Source organism: Podarcis filfolensis (genome assembly GCF_964270895.1).
Source record: "Podarcis filfolensis genome assembly, chromosome: 6".
NCBI lineage: Eukaryota > Metazoa > Chordata > Lepidosauria > Squamata > Lacertidae > Podarcis > Podarcis filfolensis.
In genome coordinates this window covers 53,614,078-53,630,901 of record NC_139609.1, presented here as the reverse complement: position 1 = coordinate 53,630,901, position 16,824 = coordinate 53,614,078, and the positions used below count along the sequence as shown (strand labels likewise).

The 16,824-nt window shown below is 45.8% G+C and overlaps 1 protein-coding gene across 2 annotated transcripts in view; it reads left to right on the top strand.

Moving 5' to 3' along the window:
* TBC1D22B (TBC1 domain family member 22B) overlaps positions 1–16,606 on the top strand; it is a 40,844-nt gene extending 24,238 nt beyond the window's left edge. For both annotated transcript variants that reach the window (XM_083617918.1, XM_083617917.1), the window contains exons 9-13: positions 11,705–11,811; positions 12,938–13,013; positions 13,497–13,624; positions 13,875–13,970; positions 14,496–16,606. In XM_083617918.1, the coding sequence (XP_083474044.1) occupies positions 11,705–11,811; positions 12,938–13,013; positions 13,497–13,624; positions 13,875–13,970; positions 14,496–14,624 (536 nt within the window). In that variant the 3' untranslated portion in view covers positions 14,625–16,606. The remainder of the gene's footprint in view (positions 1–11,704; positions 11,812–12,937; positions 13,014–13,496; positions 13,625–13,874; positions 13,971–14,495) is intronic.
* Positions 16,607–16,824: the final 218 nt, after the last annotated feature.

Sequence of the window (16,824 nt, the reverse complement as noted above, 5' to 3'; positions counted from 1 at the left end):
ATGTAGATCTGCTTTGTAATTTACTCATTTTCTCCTGTTCACTAGAGCAACATTTGAGAACAATTGTTACCCCTCTTCCTCTGAGATTCTTAAATACTGAACACCCAAGCCACTTTCCTTAACCTTCTTTTGTGTTCTCAGGCTTTCTGCTTAAGTAGTCTGAAAAGACTGTAAAAGGAAAATGGCTTCATTTCTTTTCAGTGTTCTTTCTAGCGCTTTCTCGTAGCTGAAACATTTTCAAGTTCTCAACGCCTTTGTTAAACTGTGATCCATTATGGTGAACACAGCACTCCAAATGAAGCCTTAACAGTGACAAATGGAGTGAAGCTGAGTTCTTGAGGTGTGGAAACCATGTTCCTGTTAATGCAGGCTAGCATAGCGTTGGCCTTTTGAGCCAATGCACCATATTGTTGGCTTGTGTCTCTGTGCAAGTTTTTGTTTCCAGGAAAGTATAAAATGCAAAGTAGCAGCAAAGAAATCAGTATGTCTTAACCATTTGCAGCTGGAATGAAAATAAATAAAAATGCTTCTTCTGCTCCTGTTTAAGATGTTATTCCGAGTTCTGAAACCAAAGTTTCTAAGATACTAAACATTTTTTATTTATAGTCACCTCTATAGCTGTATTCTTTGTTAACAAATTCTTAAATAAGGCAGTTATCTATTTAGAATTAATAAACTGTTGTGTAAACCATAGGGCAGAATATTATAAACCTTGAACATTATTGGGTTTTAAAAATAGTGATTTAGAATGCTCTTAGTGCTCCCTACAACTGCAGCTCAGTAATATTATCCCCATATTTCATATTGGGGGTGGTAGTGGTTAAAACTAAGCAAGGAATTCAAAGTAGCACTAAGGAGATCACTCACTCCATGCTAGCATTTCTGCTTGTCTGACGGAACTGTCGCCACCTCCTCCCTCCACAACCTGTTCTACCAGTTCTGCAAACACTCCAGGGAGCTGATTTGGTGGGCAGGGGAATCCCTGCTGCGCTAGTGGGACTCGGTTGTGCTGGCTCCTACTATCACAATGATTTAATTGAATCCGGTCCAAAGAGACTGGTTTACCTGAGATCACCTGGAAAGTTTGTGGCCAGGCTGTGATTTGAACCAGGGCATCCTAGTTCATGCTTTGCCACTATTTTACACCGGCATGCAACTTTGGTTCACTTGAAGAAGGCTTCATATGATCCAAGCTTCCACCAGAGCTGGACCCTAAAACTCATGAAGAAACAAGCACATGCGCAGAAAACCCTTTCCTTACTAAATGCAGAGCCAATAAATCTGTTAATTAACCACTGCCTCCACTTTTTGAATTAAGGGAAAGAGATTCTGGATAGGGGTAGACTCTTGAGATTAAGGGCTGCTCCACTTGTGTGTGCATCTCTATGTATGTAATGTGTGTATAAAGTGTTAAGGAATGTGGCACACATCCCCTGCATACTTGGAGATGCAGTAGACACGCACTAGGGAACTGGGAGCATCCGTGGCTCCCTGTCAAGTGTTCATGGAGCGTTTGGAGATGCACAGCATCACTTCCCACCTCCTATGTGCTACTTGTTTCCATGACAAATGCTGCTATACAGCAGCAGCCACATAGGGCGTGTGAAGCCTATCTAAGCTTTATGGTCCTACTGCCACAGAGCTTGTTAATTCAGGATTGTTACCTTCACTCAGGTTATTGATATGCTGCACTCCAGCTTTGGGGGTCCCAGAATAATGTAGAAAGTGTAGGTCCACAGAGCACAGGGGACTTGGAGACATACCGTGTGATTTATTTGCACTCCTGGGGGTCTTTCTCCCTATAGATTGTCAGGACATTCTTCCACACATCACACCAGAGGACTAGATGAGAGATGGGACCCCAGAGTGGCATATTGCACAAAGTGCCACGTGGTCCCTGTCTCATAGGTTAATGGAATAAGCTTTGAGTGTGCATCATCTGTTCACCAATGTCATTCCTTGGCCAATGATACTGCAGTGAGAAAATAGCCCTTGATTATTTTGTGGCCCAGTTCTTACAGACAATAAATGTGGCAGTAAAGCTTGCAGTGGACTGAAGTACTTCAGACTACAGTTGGACTCACATGATGAAATGCTTGCTCCTTCATTTTAAAAAAAAAAGTTAATACATGTCAATCATACATAGCATGTTGGAGGTAATATTCCTGGGCATGCTAGCTTTCTCTGTGTAAGGTTTTACCATTTTATTTTGCATGGAGGGAGCATTCCATCATTTGATTTCCTTGTCTGCAATCTGAAATGGTACTGTGCAGACATAGTTTTCCTCTTTGCCTACGGTTTGCCAGAGCCCACAACTTAACTTTAACCTTGCTTTTGCCTGTATAAATAGTTGTGATTGAGTGTATTATTTATTAATTAAATTTATGCACTGCCCGTCATCCAAGGATTACATAACATAATAACAAACAAAACAATAATGCGCCCCAAACACACACAGTTTAAAAGGCCATAGAAAGGTTTCAGAGAAGAGGAATGTTTTTGCCTGGCTCCTAAAGATATATGAAGAAGGTGCCAGGCGAGCCTTCCTAGGGGGAGTATGCCACTGCAGAAAAGGCCCAGACCTCTTGTGGTCATCAGATGATTGCCAGATCTGGGTCGGTTCATATGGGAAGAGGTGGTCCTTGAAGTATTGCGGCCCTGACCCTTTTAAATGATGCTGAATGCCTAAAGGGTGGTGGTACAACTTTTTCCTCCTCTGAAGCACCATTTAGAAGTTATACTCAATGCAAAAGAGCAGTGCACGAGAGTGAGGTTGCACTGAATAGCCTTGGCTCCTATGTTGCACATCAGCTAGTTCCTACCTCTTGGCATCCATGCACACAACACAAATGTCTGAAGAAGGGAGCCTCCTGTGCAAAGAGATGGGTGCCAGGGGTGTGTGGATGCCATGTCAGTGTTGGTGTGTATTATGTCAGGCGGTGGGGCTCCTTAGCATAGTCCTACTTGCGGATTAGTCCCACAAGTGAGTGTAACTGCTGAGCAGTGCTTGGAAAGTTCGTTTTAAAAATAAATTGGTTCCACTTCACCTCCTCTACAAAGGAATTAGTTCCCATTCCAGTTCCCCTCCTCCAGAAAGGAACTAGTTCCATTCCCACCCATTTCATAGATGACCCATTTGCATTTTTTTCAGCCTATGGAATTTTACAAACTGTTCTGCTAAAGTCAAAAATATACTTCAGACAAGTAAGAAAAACACTCTGTAATGCGATCAATTGTTTTATTTATTCCCCCCAACAATTAGGATTTTTAAGCTTAAACAGTAGCATCACTTTTCAGAGAGGTATACAAATGGTAATAGCAACGAGAAGGCAATGAAACTCTTACATATCTAGATTTACAGTACATAAAATTATTTACTCTCTAGGCTCATTGCTTTTTTTCTGGGGGGGACGCATACCCCTAAACATTTTGTGAATCTTTGTACTTTTGTCCATTTACTGTATTTATTTCCCCCGCTTTGAACTATAAAATGGTGATTTTCTTGAGTCAAAATGAGAGTACCCCTAAACATTTTTTAAAGAAAAAAGCACTGTCTAGACTTATTACAAAATTTATCAAATGCATACCTAATATACCACCCGATCAGTCATTTTTAATCCACTCTACGGGGAGGCTTACCAGCAGTAGGTCACAAGGCAACTGAGAATCTACTCCAACCTTAAAGGGCTAGAAACAGCAGTCACATCTGCACCATACATTGAAAGCCACTTATATCGCTTTAACAGTCATGGTTCCCCCTCAAAGAATCCTGGGAAATGTAGTTCATTAAGGGTGCTAGGAATTGTGTTCAGTACCCTTAACAAACATTATTTCCCAGGATTCTTTGGGAGGAAGCTATGACTCTTAAAGTGGTATTAGAGTGCTTTCAGTGTGCTGCTGGCATAGAATGATCATTTGCTTCTTAGCCACTGCACTAACTACTAACCTGAGTCTGCCTTCATTCTGCAGGAACATCTGACCAGCAACAGCCAAAGGTTTTGGTCCCAGACTCAACAAGGTGCCCTTAAACCACTGTGGGGTCCTGCCCATTGAAATAATTGAACCAAATTTTAAGATGCCCGAAGTTCTACTTGATAATTAAGTGTGCAAACTTGAAAATTGCAAACACAGAGATCTGTGTAAATTAAAAGCTTTTGTATGATTTCCATAAGACATTTCAGTCTGAAATAGGGCATCACATCAATTCTCTCTCTCTCATTCACCATGACAGCTCTCTTTATTTCACAAATAAACAGAGAGGAAACAGTATAAGCTAAGTACAGTAGAGTATAGAGTGTAAACCAAGAATGAGAAACAAAGAAGTTTGTGATTTGCTTGAGATCAGCACATAATCATCCAGTGGGGAAGTTCAGCTTTCAATAACATCCTGCCCAGAATCCTTCTCTGTTAGGTTTTACTACCATCTCCAGCCTTTTCTCAAAAGAATAGGACAGTTTTCTTAAATACTGTTGGTCATTTCCTATGTTTATTTTAATCAGTCTCTTAGCTGATTAAAATAAACCTTCTAGTGTGAAGTTGCCAAAGTTTGTTCGGCCCTAGAATTTTGATTTAAATGGGAGCCTTTTTTAATTATTCAGAGGGCGCCAATATTAATTGGAGTAGATTTTTAATCCATGGAACTGTAAGCAAAGGGTGAACTTTTTAATTTTGTGAGACCGCTTTGATTCAGGTATGTTACTGTATTAGGTGATGGAAAAGAAAATATTAAAAATGGCCTTCCCTCCTGACAGTGAGTGGTAGGCTTTTTGAATGAAGTCATAGTGTATGTTATCTCTCAAGTGCTTCGGCTTTCAAAATGGCACCTATAGTGCTGTATTGATAATATTAAAAGGCAGTCAACTGATCAAGTGCATTGCTGAATGGCAGGCAGCCGCAAGTTAAATCTTCCCACCTACCTCACAGCAGACATGCATTTAGCCACACTCCTTTCTTGAGCTAGTGCTGCTCCCTTTGACTCTGCAAAAAGGGCTCTCCTCTCCTGCTGGGGTCCAAAATTAACTGGAGCTGAAAAGACTTGGAAGAGCCTGTTTCAATGAGATTCCTTTAATGCCGCTAGGCTGGTTGCGGTGAATGGCGCTTTCCTTTCAGGTTTGATGGGGGAAGCGGAGGGGTCTCTTTATGTGAAGACAGTCCATCATCACTGCCGACACTAATTGCTTAGAGCTAGATTTAACTTTCAGACCTTTGATGGGTAAGAAACTGTTTAAGAGCTGTTACGCTTTTGAGAGTCTGCAGAGTCTTTTCGTGAAGCTGCAATTAGTGTTGATGACAATGTGCGTTTCAAAGACTCAGGGTGGGCTGCCTGGGAGAATCTCCCATCTCTCCTTCCCTGACTGCCATTGCCAGTTAGTCGCCTGCTGCCATCTCCATTACCCTAATGTGCCTCATACGCTGTTTGCTGCTGGGCTGCCACAGCATTGGTGCCTTCCTGCTGTTCAGTGATGGCTCCCACCCCCACCCTGAAGCTGGAATGGTGGTGTTTGGGAGAGGTATTGGTCTGAGGGTAAAGGCAAAAGCTTGTGGCCCTCCATCTACAGCAATTAATACTTTCAGCTCCAAATAGCTGGCAGGGCTATTACACATTATTGCCATAGAGCATCTCTGTGCAGAAGACTCCAAGTTTAATCCCATACATCTGCAGATAGGGCTAGTTAGAGGTCCCTGTCTGAAATCTTGGAGAGCTGCTGCCAGTCAGTGCGGACATTACTGAACTTGATTGACCAATAGTCTGCCTCTATATAAGGCAGCTTCTGACACTCCTATGTTGCTTCTTGAATCAATAATACCGTTGCTCCTTCACACCATACCAAACTTATTCCAGTTTTACTCATTGTTCCAGGGCCAGTCCTACCGTTAGGCAAGGCAGCCTCCTCAGGTGATTTCCTCAGCTATTCGCATAGCTGTCAACCGTCCCTTATTTGGTGGGAAACTCCCTTATCCCAGCGCCGTGTCCCGCTGCTGTCCCTTATTGATGATGTCCCTTAAATTTCCTGGGTTTCAAAGGAAGCAGCTCTTCTCCCTCCCTCCCTGCCAGCCAGGGAGGAGGGAGGCTCCAACTGTGTTGCTTGGCTGCGTTGCTCACCCAATAAGGAGTCTAAGAACGACTGAGGGGTGGAGCTTGCATGCCTTGTGCCGATCAAATTGGCCACGTTGCCTGGGTACTCGCCCTTGCTCAGCGCTTCCCAGCGGAGAGGTGACGGTGGTTTTCCTTGCTGCATCCCCTTTGCTGGGTTGCTGCACTGTGGGAACCACCGCTTGAGGCTTCATTTGGCTGCTGGTTGGGCTTTCTGCCTTTGGCTTGGAGGGGCTCAGAAGTTGAACATACCTGTGCTTTGAAAATCCCTTATTTGGGCTACTGATCCGTTATTTTCGAGGCTGCTGGTCCCTTATTTTCAAATCTGTAAGTTGATAGCTATGGCTATTCGCCCTGAACCCCCTCCCCAGCTATATTCTTCTGTAGCCACACACCCTGTCCTGACCTTCAAGTGCAGTGAAATATGCTATCCAAATCGCCAGTGTTGGAAGGAAAATTTAGCTGCCCACCCAATTGATTTCTGTATATGGAATGGGAAGCTGGCACCATCTTGCCTTTCACAACAGGTAACAAAATACCTTGGCTCAGCCCTGTAAAATAGGTTGTAGGGCCTCACCACAGTGGCCTCACTGACAGCTGCAAGAAAGAGTGTTTAGCCCTTTCCTTCATCATTGTTTTCCTGTTTGCCCTACAGCAGGGGCAAACAGAAGTAGTGTATCTATTTTTTCCTAAGAAAGGCAAAAGGTGGCTGGGGCCGGAGCTGATTTAGATAAGCAAAACAGCACAGGAGGGCAAAATTGAAGTTCCGTTCTTCCTACACCACTGCGTAGATCAAATTTGAAGATCCCTATGTGGTCACGCGTAAGTAAAAATAAAATGGAAGATCCTATCATGGCTCTCCCATCTAACCGCTTGGAAAGTGTGAAAAATATGGATGTCTAGAAACCTTGCATTTTAGCTACTGAAACGTGCTTTCTAAAAAACATTTTATCCTAATGGACTTTCCAGATTAAAATGCCTTCTTCTTAGGTTAGAGAGTAACTAAGACTATGGAGGAGGGCAGCTTATTTAAATGAATAAAGGTAAAGGACCCCTGACAGTTAGGTCCAGGCGCGAGTGACTCTGGGGTTGCAGCGCTCATCTCACTCTATAGGCCGTGGGAGCCGATGCTTGTCCGCAGACAGTTTTACCAGGTCATGTGGCCAGCATGACTAAGCCTCTTCTGGTGAAACCAGAGCAGCGCATGGAAACACCGTTTACCTTCCCGGCAGAGCGTACCTATTTATCTACTTGCACTTTGATGTGCTTTCAAACTGCTAGGTTGGCAGGAGCTGGGACTGAACAACGGGAGCTCACCCTGTTGCAGGGATTTGAACTGCTCAGTGGTTTACACCACAGCACCACGCGCGTCCCATTTAAAGGAATAGCTGAAGGCATTTCCTCCTGCAAGGATTTTATTTTTTGAAATAGAGGCTAATCCATTCCAAAACTAACTCCCATGGGGCTGCGAACTCTAATGGAAGAAACCAGAGCCCAAAGCCGACTTTCACAAATCCTGCTCTGAATTCAGCTTGTAGAGTTCGGTGCCTGCCTATCTGCATCCCAAAGCAGCTGCCCTTCCTGGGCTCAGAGCCCTCAATTCCTTGAACCAGAGAACTAGGCCAGTTGCTCAGCAGTAGCTCTTAACACTGTAGGAGGTTTGAATGGCTTGTCCTTGGCTTTTCAAAAGAATCATGGGTGAAGCGTAACCTCCTGTTCAACGCTGCCAGCCAAAGCATCTCTTGCTAGGGACGTTCTGTGATATCCATTAGCAAGGCAGCCACCACTGAGGCAGAGAGTGGCCAGTTTTGTATTCCTCTGCTGCCTTTTAATGGATTTGACACTTGTATCCTGGCATCAGAGAAACCACGGAACGCTTGCACAGATGGATGGAGCAAGAGGGGGGGTGGGGAGCAATAGGTCTTGATTGACAAGGAATGTCAATTTCTGGCTTGAATCCTGCCCTTAAAAAGTAGGAAGAATTTGGAACTCTATTTTAAAAAACAATTCCAATTCTGTAACTACAAAATCAATTGCTATTAAAAATGTACAGTGGTACCTCGGGTTACATACGCTTCAAGCTACATATGCTTCAGGCAGGTTACAGACTCTGCTAACCCAGAAATAGTACCTCGGGTTAAGAACTTTGCTTCAGGATGAGAACAGAAATCATGCCTCAGTGGTGTGGCAGCAGCAGGAGGCCCCATTAGCTAAAGTTGTGCTTCAGGTCAAGAACAGTTTCAGGTTAAGAACGGACCTCCGGAACCAATTAAGTACCGTATTTTTCGCCCTATAGGATGCAATTTTTCCCCTCCAAAAATGAAGGGGAAATGTGTGTGTGTCCTATGGGGCGAATGCCGGCTTTCGCTGAAGCCTGGAGAGCGAGAAGGGTCGGTGCGCACCGACCCCTCTCGCTCTCCAGGCTTCAGGAAGCTATCTGCTAGCCGTGGGAGACGCAGCTCTCCCACGGCTAGCGGAGAGCTTGCCTGCACCCAGAAGCTTGGGGCGCGCTGAGCTCAGCACGCCCCAAGCTTTGGGCTTGGCGCAGCGCTCCGCTAGCCGTGGGAGAGCCGCGCCAAGTGGCACGGCTCTCCCACGGCTAGCGGATAGCAGCCTGTTCTGGGGGTTGGGGTCGGGGGAAGCTCGGGCTTCCCCCGCCCCAGCCCCGCACCTGGGGGGGAAATAATTCCCCCCCTTTATTTTCCCCCATAAAAAACTAGGTGCGTCCTATGGGCCGGTGCGTCCTATGGGGCGAAAAATACGGTACTTAACCCAAGGTACCACTGTATAAGGATGCAGTATCGTTTCGGTATGGCGTTTCAACATATTGGTTTGTTTGGATATATTTTTTGGGAGAAGGGGGTACATTAGAATTTGGTTTCAACTACCATTAGCCTACATTCCCACCCCACTCCCAGGCATGAAATGGAAAATTGGAACTTAGAATGTGGAAGGGAAAGGGACCAGCCCTGTTGAGAATCAGAACTGGGCAGTGCTGCTGAATATAATGTCTGTCTTTAGAACCATAACATGAGAAGGGTTTATATAGAAAGAGGAGTGAAAAAAAGGGAAGATTATACCTGCCTCATTCATCTCTAAAGAAAGACCTATGCACTCCAGAGTTATTTCTGTAAAACTTGATCTATGTACAGCTCTTTGTCTTTTATCGGGTATATGCAGCTTTTATCAGGTACTTCCAGAAACTTATGTAACTCCAGGAGTTCTCATGAGCCTTAAAAAAATAATAATCACATGTGATTAGACTTTATGCCTTTAGCAGGAACTGACCGTAGCATTCCAGATTTTGCTTTGTAATCATGACTCATCAAGGCTCAGGCTGGAAACCTGTCATAAATGCCACACTACAATCCTGGAATATGGGAAGTAATAAAAAAGAGAGCCCCTGAACACCTACAGTGTGTTTCCCCAATAACATTGAGCCAAGCCCATATGCATCTGAAATTTAGGAGGGTCAGATGGTGAGAGTTGTAGGTTCTCTGTCTTTTATTGGAAATAAAAGTTCAGATTCTCCGGATTCCATGGCTGTTGTTTGAAAGAGCGAATATACACAGATGCCATCCTGACCCTTGGTCCATATTCCCCCTATCAGCAGCCCAGGCTTGTCTCACTTTTCTTCATTACCAGTGTGGGAGAGATGACAAGCGCAGAATTAGTGTGTTAAAGAGATTTGCAAGTTGGCAGCAGAGCTGTCCCTGTGAACTTATTGTGCCCTCCATTCTGTCCACCTTTTGAGTTGGAGCTTCCATCATGGTGATGATGGAATTGGTTTGACCATTGCTGGTACAAAATGCTCTAGGAAGCCATATTGTTGTGTGCCTTAGGGCGACCTTGGTCACAGGTAGGACCATGTGAGTTCTGCGTGTCACAGTGAACCTGGACCTGGAGGGTACATGTTTGAGGAGGTGGCATTTCAACATCACAGAGTTCCATATCTGGGGTCCCTGGAAAAAGGGTGAAAAACCGTTTAGGCTTCATAGGCCAGATCCTCATCAGGCTTGGTCTGTTGAGCCCACCTGTCAATCACCTGACATCACAACAACATCAGGTGTAAGATGCTTTGGAGTTAGGGCTTTATAAGGTGTGTCCCCCCAATTTTATCAGGGGATTCCAGTGCAGACCTCTTCTTGATTCAAGAATCCCTTGCTAAAAGAGAGGAAAACCCACCTTCATTTTAGCAGGGGTTTCCCTGCCTGAGCTTAGTTAATGGATGCAGAAAGATTGGTTCATCCCAACGACTGAACAGAGGTATTCCAATAAACAGGAATGCAGGCACATTTCAGGGGAGACTGAGCCCAGTTAATGTCTTGCACTATTTGTGTGCCCCACTTTAAATCCCGCAAGACTTTGAGTTGTCTCCCCAAGGGGCATTAAGTGCCATTCTTGCTGTCTTGTCAGGATGCAGTTGCGTGGTGTCTGGCTCCTCAGCCTCCAGCTCTGACCTTGGGATTAGCCAATTGTAGCTGCAGCACTCTGATACCACCTGAGTCTCAGCCCTCCCTTTTCAAAATCTTGCTCCTCCCTTTCCCTATATACACTGACTCCACCCCACTTCCAGCTCACACCTAGCTTTTAACCCCCTCTTAGCCTCCTTACTGGCCCGTGTCCTCCACCTTTCCCTTGACTCAGGGTTTTCCTTCAGGATCATGCTGTAACTCTGGATCAAACTTCTGGGTGGCTCTCAGCTGGCAGCTCATATGTGCTTTTTTAAAAAGCAAAGAAGACAGATATTCCGCATTTGGCATTAAGCATTTCATCAGGCTGTGGCAAAAGCAGAGATGGGAAGCAGGGCACCTCATTGCTTTTCTGAGAGACCAGCTCCTTTTGGCTCCTCTCCCAGAACTGTTTCCATCCCAGCTGGTCAGTAGCAATGATTAATCCCCCCCCCAAGTTTGTATACTGCCCTTTATCCAAAGATCCCAGGGTGGTTCTATGTTACTTGAAACATAAGCACCCGAGTTTGCTTCCCCCCTGCATATAGTCTTTAGGCCACTCTGCAAGCCTTTGCAGCTGAAGAGAGCCAGTGTGGTGTAGCCTTTCTCAACCTTGCATCCCCAGGTGTTGTTGGACTACAATTCCCATCATCCCTGACCATTGGCCTTGCCAGCTAGGGATGATGGGAATTGTAGTGCAACAACATCTGGGTTCCTCAGGTACAGAACGGTTAGAGCAGGCTTCCTCAACCTCGGCCCTCCAGATGTTTTGGCCTACAACTCCCATGATCCCTAGCTAGCAGGACCAGTGGTCAGGGATGATGGGAATTGTAGTCTCAAAACATCTGGAGGGCCGAGGTTGAGGAAGCCTGGGTTAGAGTGTCAGACTAGGACCTGGGAGAAACTAGGGTCTGAATCTCCGCTCGGCCATGAAGCTCACTGGGGGGCTTTGAGCCAGTTACTCACTCTCGGCCTAACATATCTCACAGGGTTGTTGTGGGGATTAAATGAGGGGGGCAGGGAGAACCATGTAAGAGACCTTGAACTCCTTGGAAGAAAAGGTGAGATGTAAATAAATAAGAGTGGGGTAGCTATTAAAAAATAAATAAATCCCTAGGCCTTGCTCTCTCCCCAAAGCCTGCCTCCCTTTGTTTTTCAGAAGAAGATGTGGAAAATTTTGATGTAACAAACCTGTCTCAGGATGTGATGCGGAGCATTGAAGCAGACAGCTTTTGGTGTATGAGCAAACTGCTAGATGGGATACAGGTAAGGAGTTTCCTCTTATGCACCACTTATTTTGCCTCTCTGCATCTCTCCGTACTTTTGATAACTCCGTCTTTGCATTCCCCATCAATCATCCCGATCATGTTTCCTTCTCCCACACTTCAGGAGGAGCATCCAAACATGACTTTTACCTTTGTATAGTAAGCTAGTTTCTATACTCACTCACACAACCCCCCATCCTCCATCCAGGGAAGCACCAAGTATTATTGCTTAGGGATTATTAGGGATGCATCCAGGCCAGACAAAAACACTCAAAGAGGGTCCGCCATAGGGCCAGTGAGGAGTGTGGTCTGGGGAGAACCTCAAGGGCCTCATAGAGGTCTGAAGGGCCATATTTTAGCCCTGGTCCCGAGATCCCCCATCCCTGTTTTAAACCTTCCTTCCTTGGCCTACTCCTCAGTAGTGCCCAAGACACCTCCCTTTATTTCTCCTTTATTTTCATTGAAGATTCCCCCTTCCCAGTAGGCTTCAAGCTAAAGGCTCCTGCGTCCTTTTCATATTTATGTATTCATCCAAATGAAATTTTGCTCTGTGAGCTCTGCGTCGTTTTCCTCAAGCTCTCACAAACGTTGGCATAGATTTCCTCCTTCATATGATTGGGCATGTTTCCACCTCAAAATGGCTTTTTCTGAAGCTGTAATGGTTCCCTTTCTTTGTAGATCTAGAGGTCGCTTGCCAACAGAAAAGAGCTTCCTCACTTTCTAATGAGGAATGGAGCTTTCCAGGCAGACTTGCCCCCAAACCAAATCAGCCTTGCCTCTCTCATTCTCCTTCCTTTTATCTTGCTGTGTTACTTCAACAAACTCCTCAGAAAATGGGCTTGTTAGTGGAGAGAAAAATGGTTGTCACTGCCCCCACTTTTATTTTTTCTCCTTCAGGAACCACTGCTCCCATCCAAATGGTTCTTTCACCCTGCAGGAGATTTCTAGCACCTGTGTTTCCTAGCTGAGGAAAAGTTGCATGTCTAAGGTCCCAGGTTCCACCTCTTGGCATTTCTTGTTGCCCTCAGAAGGCATTTCCACCGTGTACGACACTGGGCTAAGGGAAACAATGGCGCATGTATCTGCTGGACTTGCTCCTCTTAAACTCACCATGTGTTTTGCTGCAGGACAATTACACGTTTGCACAGCCGGGGATCCAAAAGAAAGTCAAAGCACTGGAGGAACTTGTCAGCCGTATCGATGGTAGGTGAAATTCAGGCTACCAGAGGGGAAGTCGAACTTGCCAAGTTCTTAATTGTTCACATCTCCAACCGAGTTGCAACGATTGTGGGCTCACATCGGCGTTGAGGGCGGAATGCACGAAGCGGAAAGCAGGCTTCTGGAAGCTTCTTTAGCCAAGCGGCAGGGCTAGATGGTAGTCAGACCAGGGGGTCAAATTTGTTAGCTTAATGCCATTAAGGGATGTTGGAAATGGGACACTGTGGGGGAAAGGGGGTGGGTGAGAGGCCATGAGCTGAGAGGCACACAAGAGAATATGTGATTCATCAGAAGAAGGGGGCTAAAGCATCTGAATGATGCCTGCGGGAGGCATTTGGCGTGGGCTTGTTATGTGGGAGGGATTTGGTTGGATGGAACAGAGACTGTGGCTGAAAGTGGAGCTTCCTGAGACACGGCGTATGAGCCACACTCCATATTCAGCCGTGTAAATGGCATGTGCTGTTTCAGAGCAGGTACACAATCACTTTAGGAAGTATGAAGTGGAATACCTGCAGTTCGCCTTCCGCTGGATGAACAACTTACTGATGCGGGAGCTTCCTCTTCGCTGCACCATCCGCCTTTGGGACACTTACCAGGTACGGGTGGGTTGGCTTGTTTACTGTCCAGCCTTGTGGTTGGAGAATGGTGCTCAGTAGGGATTCTCCCAGAAAAAGTCTTATACGGGAGCAGGCACTACAAACCGGCTTTTGTGTGGCAGCATATTCATGTGAAGACATAAAAGAGTTCTGTCACATCCATACAGCCCCATAAAACTGGGGAGAAGCCATGAAAAAAAAATCCATGCTAATTTCATTCTTTTTAACCCCAAGTGTCTTTTTTCCCCAGTCTGAGCCAGAGGGATTCTCTCATTTCCATTTATATGTCTGCGCTGCATTCTTGATTAAGTGGAGGAAAGAGATCTTGGATGAAGAGGACTTCCAGGTAAATCTTCAGAAGGCAGCTACATTTGGGAAAGGATGCCACATAATTATCCTGCTTGAGGATGTATCTGTCTAGAGTAAGGCAACAGATGGCAGCATGAGCAACGAAATCTCTGGCATGTAATTAGGTGTATGAAATTTCCCAATCCAGAGATCCAGGCTTTTTTAAAAAAATGCTTTCCCTGACTGGGAGATCTAGTAAACTTAGTGCGTCGCCTGTTAGAGGAAGACCCAAGTATTCTGTGTTTGGATATTTGAAATATACTACATTCTCCCCTGCCTGTTGTCAAAATCACCACTTTTTCTTTCCCCCTAAAGTGAAAATCAGTAAATCAGTAGCTGTGATTTATACTTAATTGAAACAAGACTGCACAGATAAAGGTTTCTGCCATAGCTGTAGAGATCTCAACACATGAAACCACAAAAGAACAAAAAGGGCTTTTGCTTTTAAAAAAAAAAAACCACAAAAAACCAAGAGCCACATCTTGCTTCTTTCTGCGTACCCAAGTTTCTGTCTTAATTTCAGGGCCTTCTAATGTTGCTACAAAACCTTCCCACGATACACTGGGGCAACGAAGAGATTGGACTCCTCCTCGCCGAAGCCTACAGACTCAAGTACATGTTTGCAGATGCGCCCAATCACTACCGCCGATAGGGGCCAGGGATCCGCCTCTGCTCCCCATCATGCTGGCCCGATCCCAATCACTGTGGCATTGCATCACCCGAGTCCTCGGAGCCACTGACCAGGAGCCACTCTGCTGTAAAAAGCTCACATTGGACCTCTGTCTTAACTTTTGCGTGTGCCTGCCTACCACTCTGTGCGTGGATGTGCCACTCAAACTACCATTTGTGTCCTGTGCTGTGACGGTGACCTGAGCCCAGGGTGCAGGGTGGGCGGGCAGGGGCTGTAAGAATAAACTGAGCCTCTGACTGCCTTTCCAAGCTCCAGCGTGGGTCATCTAAGCCTTGCAGCCTCTTGTTAACCCGCCTAAGCACAGACACACTCACACACTCCCAGCTGGGCCTGTGTTCTTCTTCTCCTTCTTCAGATGTTGTTCAATCAAAGTCCCCAATGAAGATGCCTTACAAAGAGTCCTGCCCAGGGGATGGCAGTGCCGTTGGACACAAGAAGCTCTCAGGGCTTAGCTTCACTCCACATGTCTGAAGAAGTGCACCATTTCAAAAGGTTAACAAGAGACACACACACACACTCGCGTAACACTCCACTCCTGCGCAATCGCGCCTCTCTGCATACGGGGGCTCGTATGTGTTCAAAGGCTGTCTTGTCCACGCACAGTTGGGAATGACACAAGTGATAGGACGCCTCCTGTGATTGACTTGATTGATTGACTTGATTAATTGATTGATTGACTGACTGATCTACTGTGTGTGTTGAACCGGAGAGCGTCGGAGGGGGAGCTGTGCTTCGAAAAGGAAATCCTTTCTGTGACAATGACATTCCTCCAAGGCATTATGTGTATATTGTGTTCTTGTGTATATGGGTAAAAGATGTACAATATAAGTCTTCTGTTTGTAGCAGATATGATTTTATATTTATAACGTGTGTCCCAAGCGTATAAAGGCTGCCTAGGTTGCAAATAACAGTGGGCCTGCTGCGTCCCCCGGTCACCAGGGTGTCAGAGCTGTCGGCACATCTGCACTAGCTCATTTCCACCCCCAACCCCCGATATAAGCATTTTGTTTCTGTCCAGAAAACTTGACTCCAAAGTGAAGCAGCATTGCACAACCTCCAGTGCCAAGGAAGTGAAGGGTTTGAAGAGAGAGGCACGTTCTGCTGGAACAGGCACCTTGGACCAGGTGGATGTTGACCTGAAGGGCACCCACCTTACCCCCTCCACACTCCAGCATGCCCTTATAACAAGCATGGCAGCCCTCTGCTCTCAAGTAGTGCAGCAGCAGCAGCAGCAGCAGCAGCGGAGACCAGTCTTGTACATTGCTGTAGCAAGTCTCCCTTGCACATTGCTGTAGCGAGGAAAAGGGTCCTCACCAGCACCTCCTGGCTTTCCTTCTTCCAGCCCTAGCGAGAATCTAGTCCTTTGCTTGAGCAGCGGGGAAGACAGATGGGCATCTTGCTGCAAGGCTTCCGAACTGTTCAGAGGAGGTAGGAGATGGCTTCTCTCCTAAGCTCCCTTCCTCGATCTCTCTCCCACCATTGTCTCAATGTGATTTTCATTGGGGAAATGGAGAATGTTTTTCATTTTAACCGTTTCTTCCAGCTAGCAGGCGCAGCCTCATTAGTGCCAAGCCTTGACCTCTTGGGGCAGATCTGCTCCCTTAGGCTGAGGTCCTCTCCTTGCGTTGGGCCAAGCTTTGCTGTTCTTCTCATCAGGCTTCAGACTACGCCCACCTCTGTTTGTTTTGTTTTGTTTTTTCCTCCTGGGCCAAGAAAGAGAAGCCGTCCAATGAAGGCAGCAGAAGGCATGAGACGGGTGAGGGCCTTTCCACCATTCAAACACCCAGCAGTGTCTCTCAAGTTGCTTCCCTAACCTGGAATTGTTTTCTCAGGCATTCTGATTTGATTTTTTTTCTTTTGTGTGTGTGCCTTTTGTTGTTTCCTCCGAGACAGCGACCTGGTGGTCATTAGTTTAACATGACTAATTAAAAGAGAAAACCATCCCTTGTTGCTGATCTTTATTCTTGGTGGGTTTGTGGATGAGGAGCGATGAGGCTTTTGAGGACTTCCTCTCATTCCTGAATCAATCTCCCATTGCTTTCCTCTTTCTTTTTGAGAGGTTTCAGTCTAATTCTGCCCTTTCTCCTGAAGCAGGAATCCCCCAATTTATGATGCTTAGTTCTGTCACCTTTTAGAACATGGGTAGGCAAACTAAGACCCG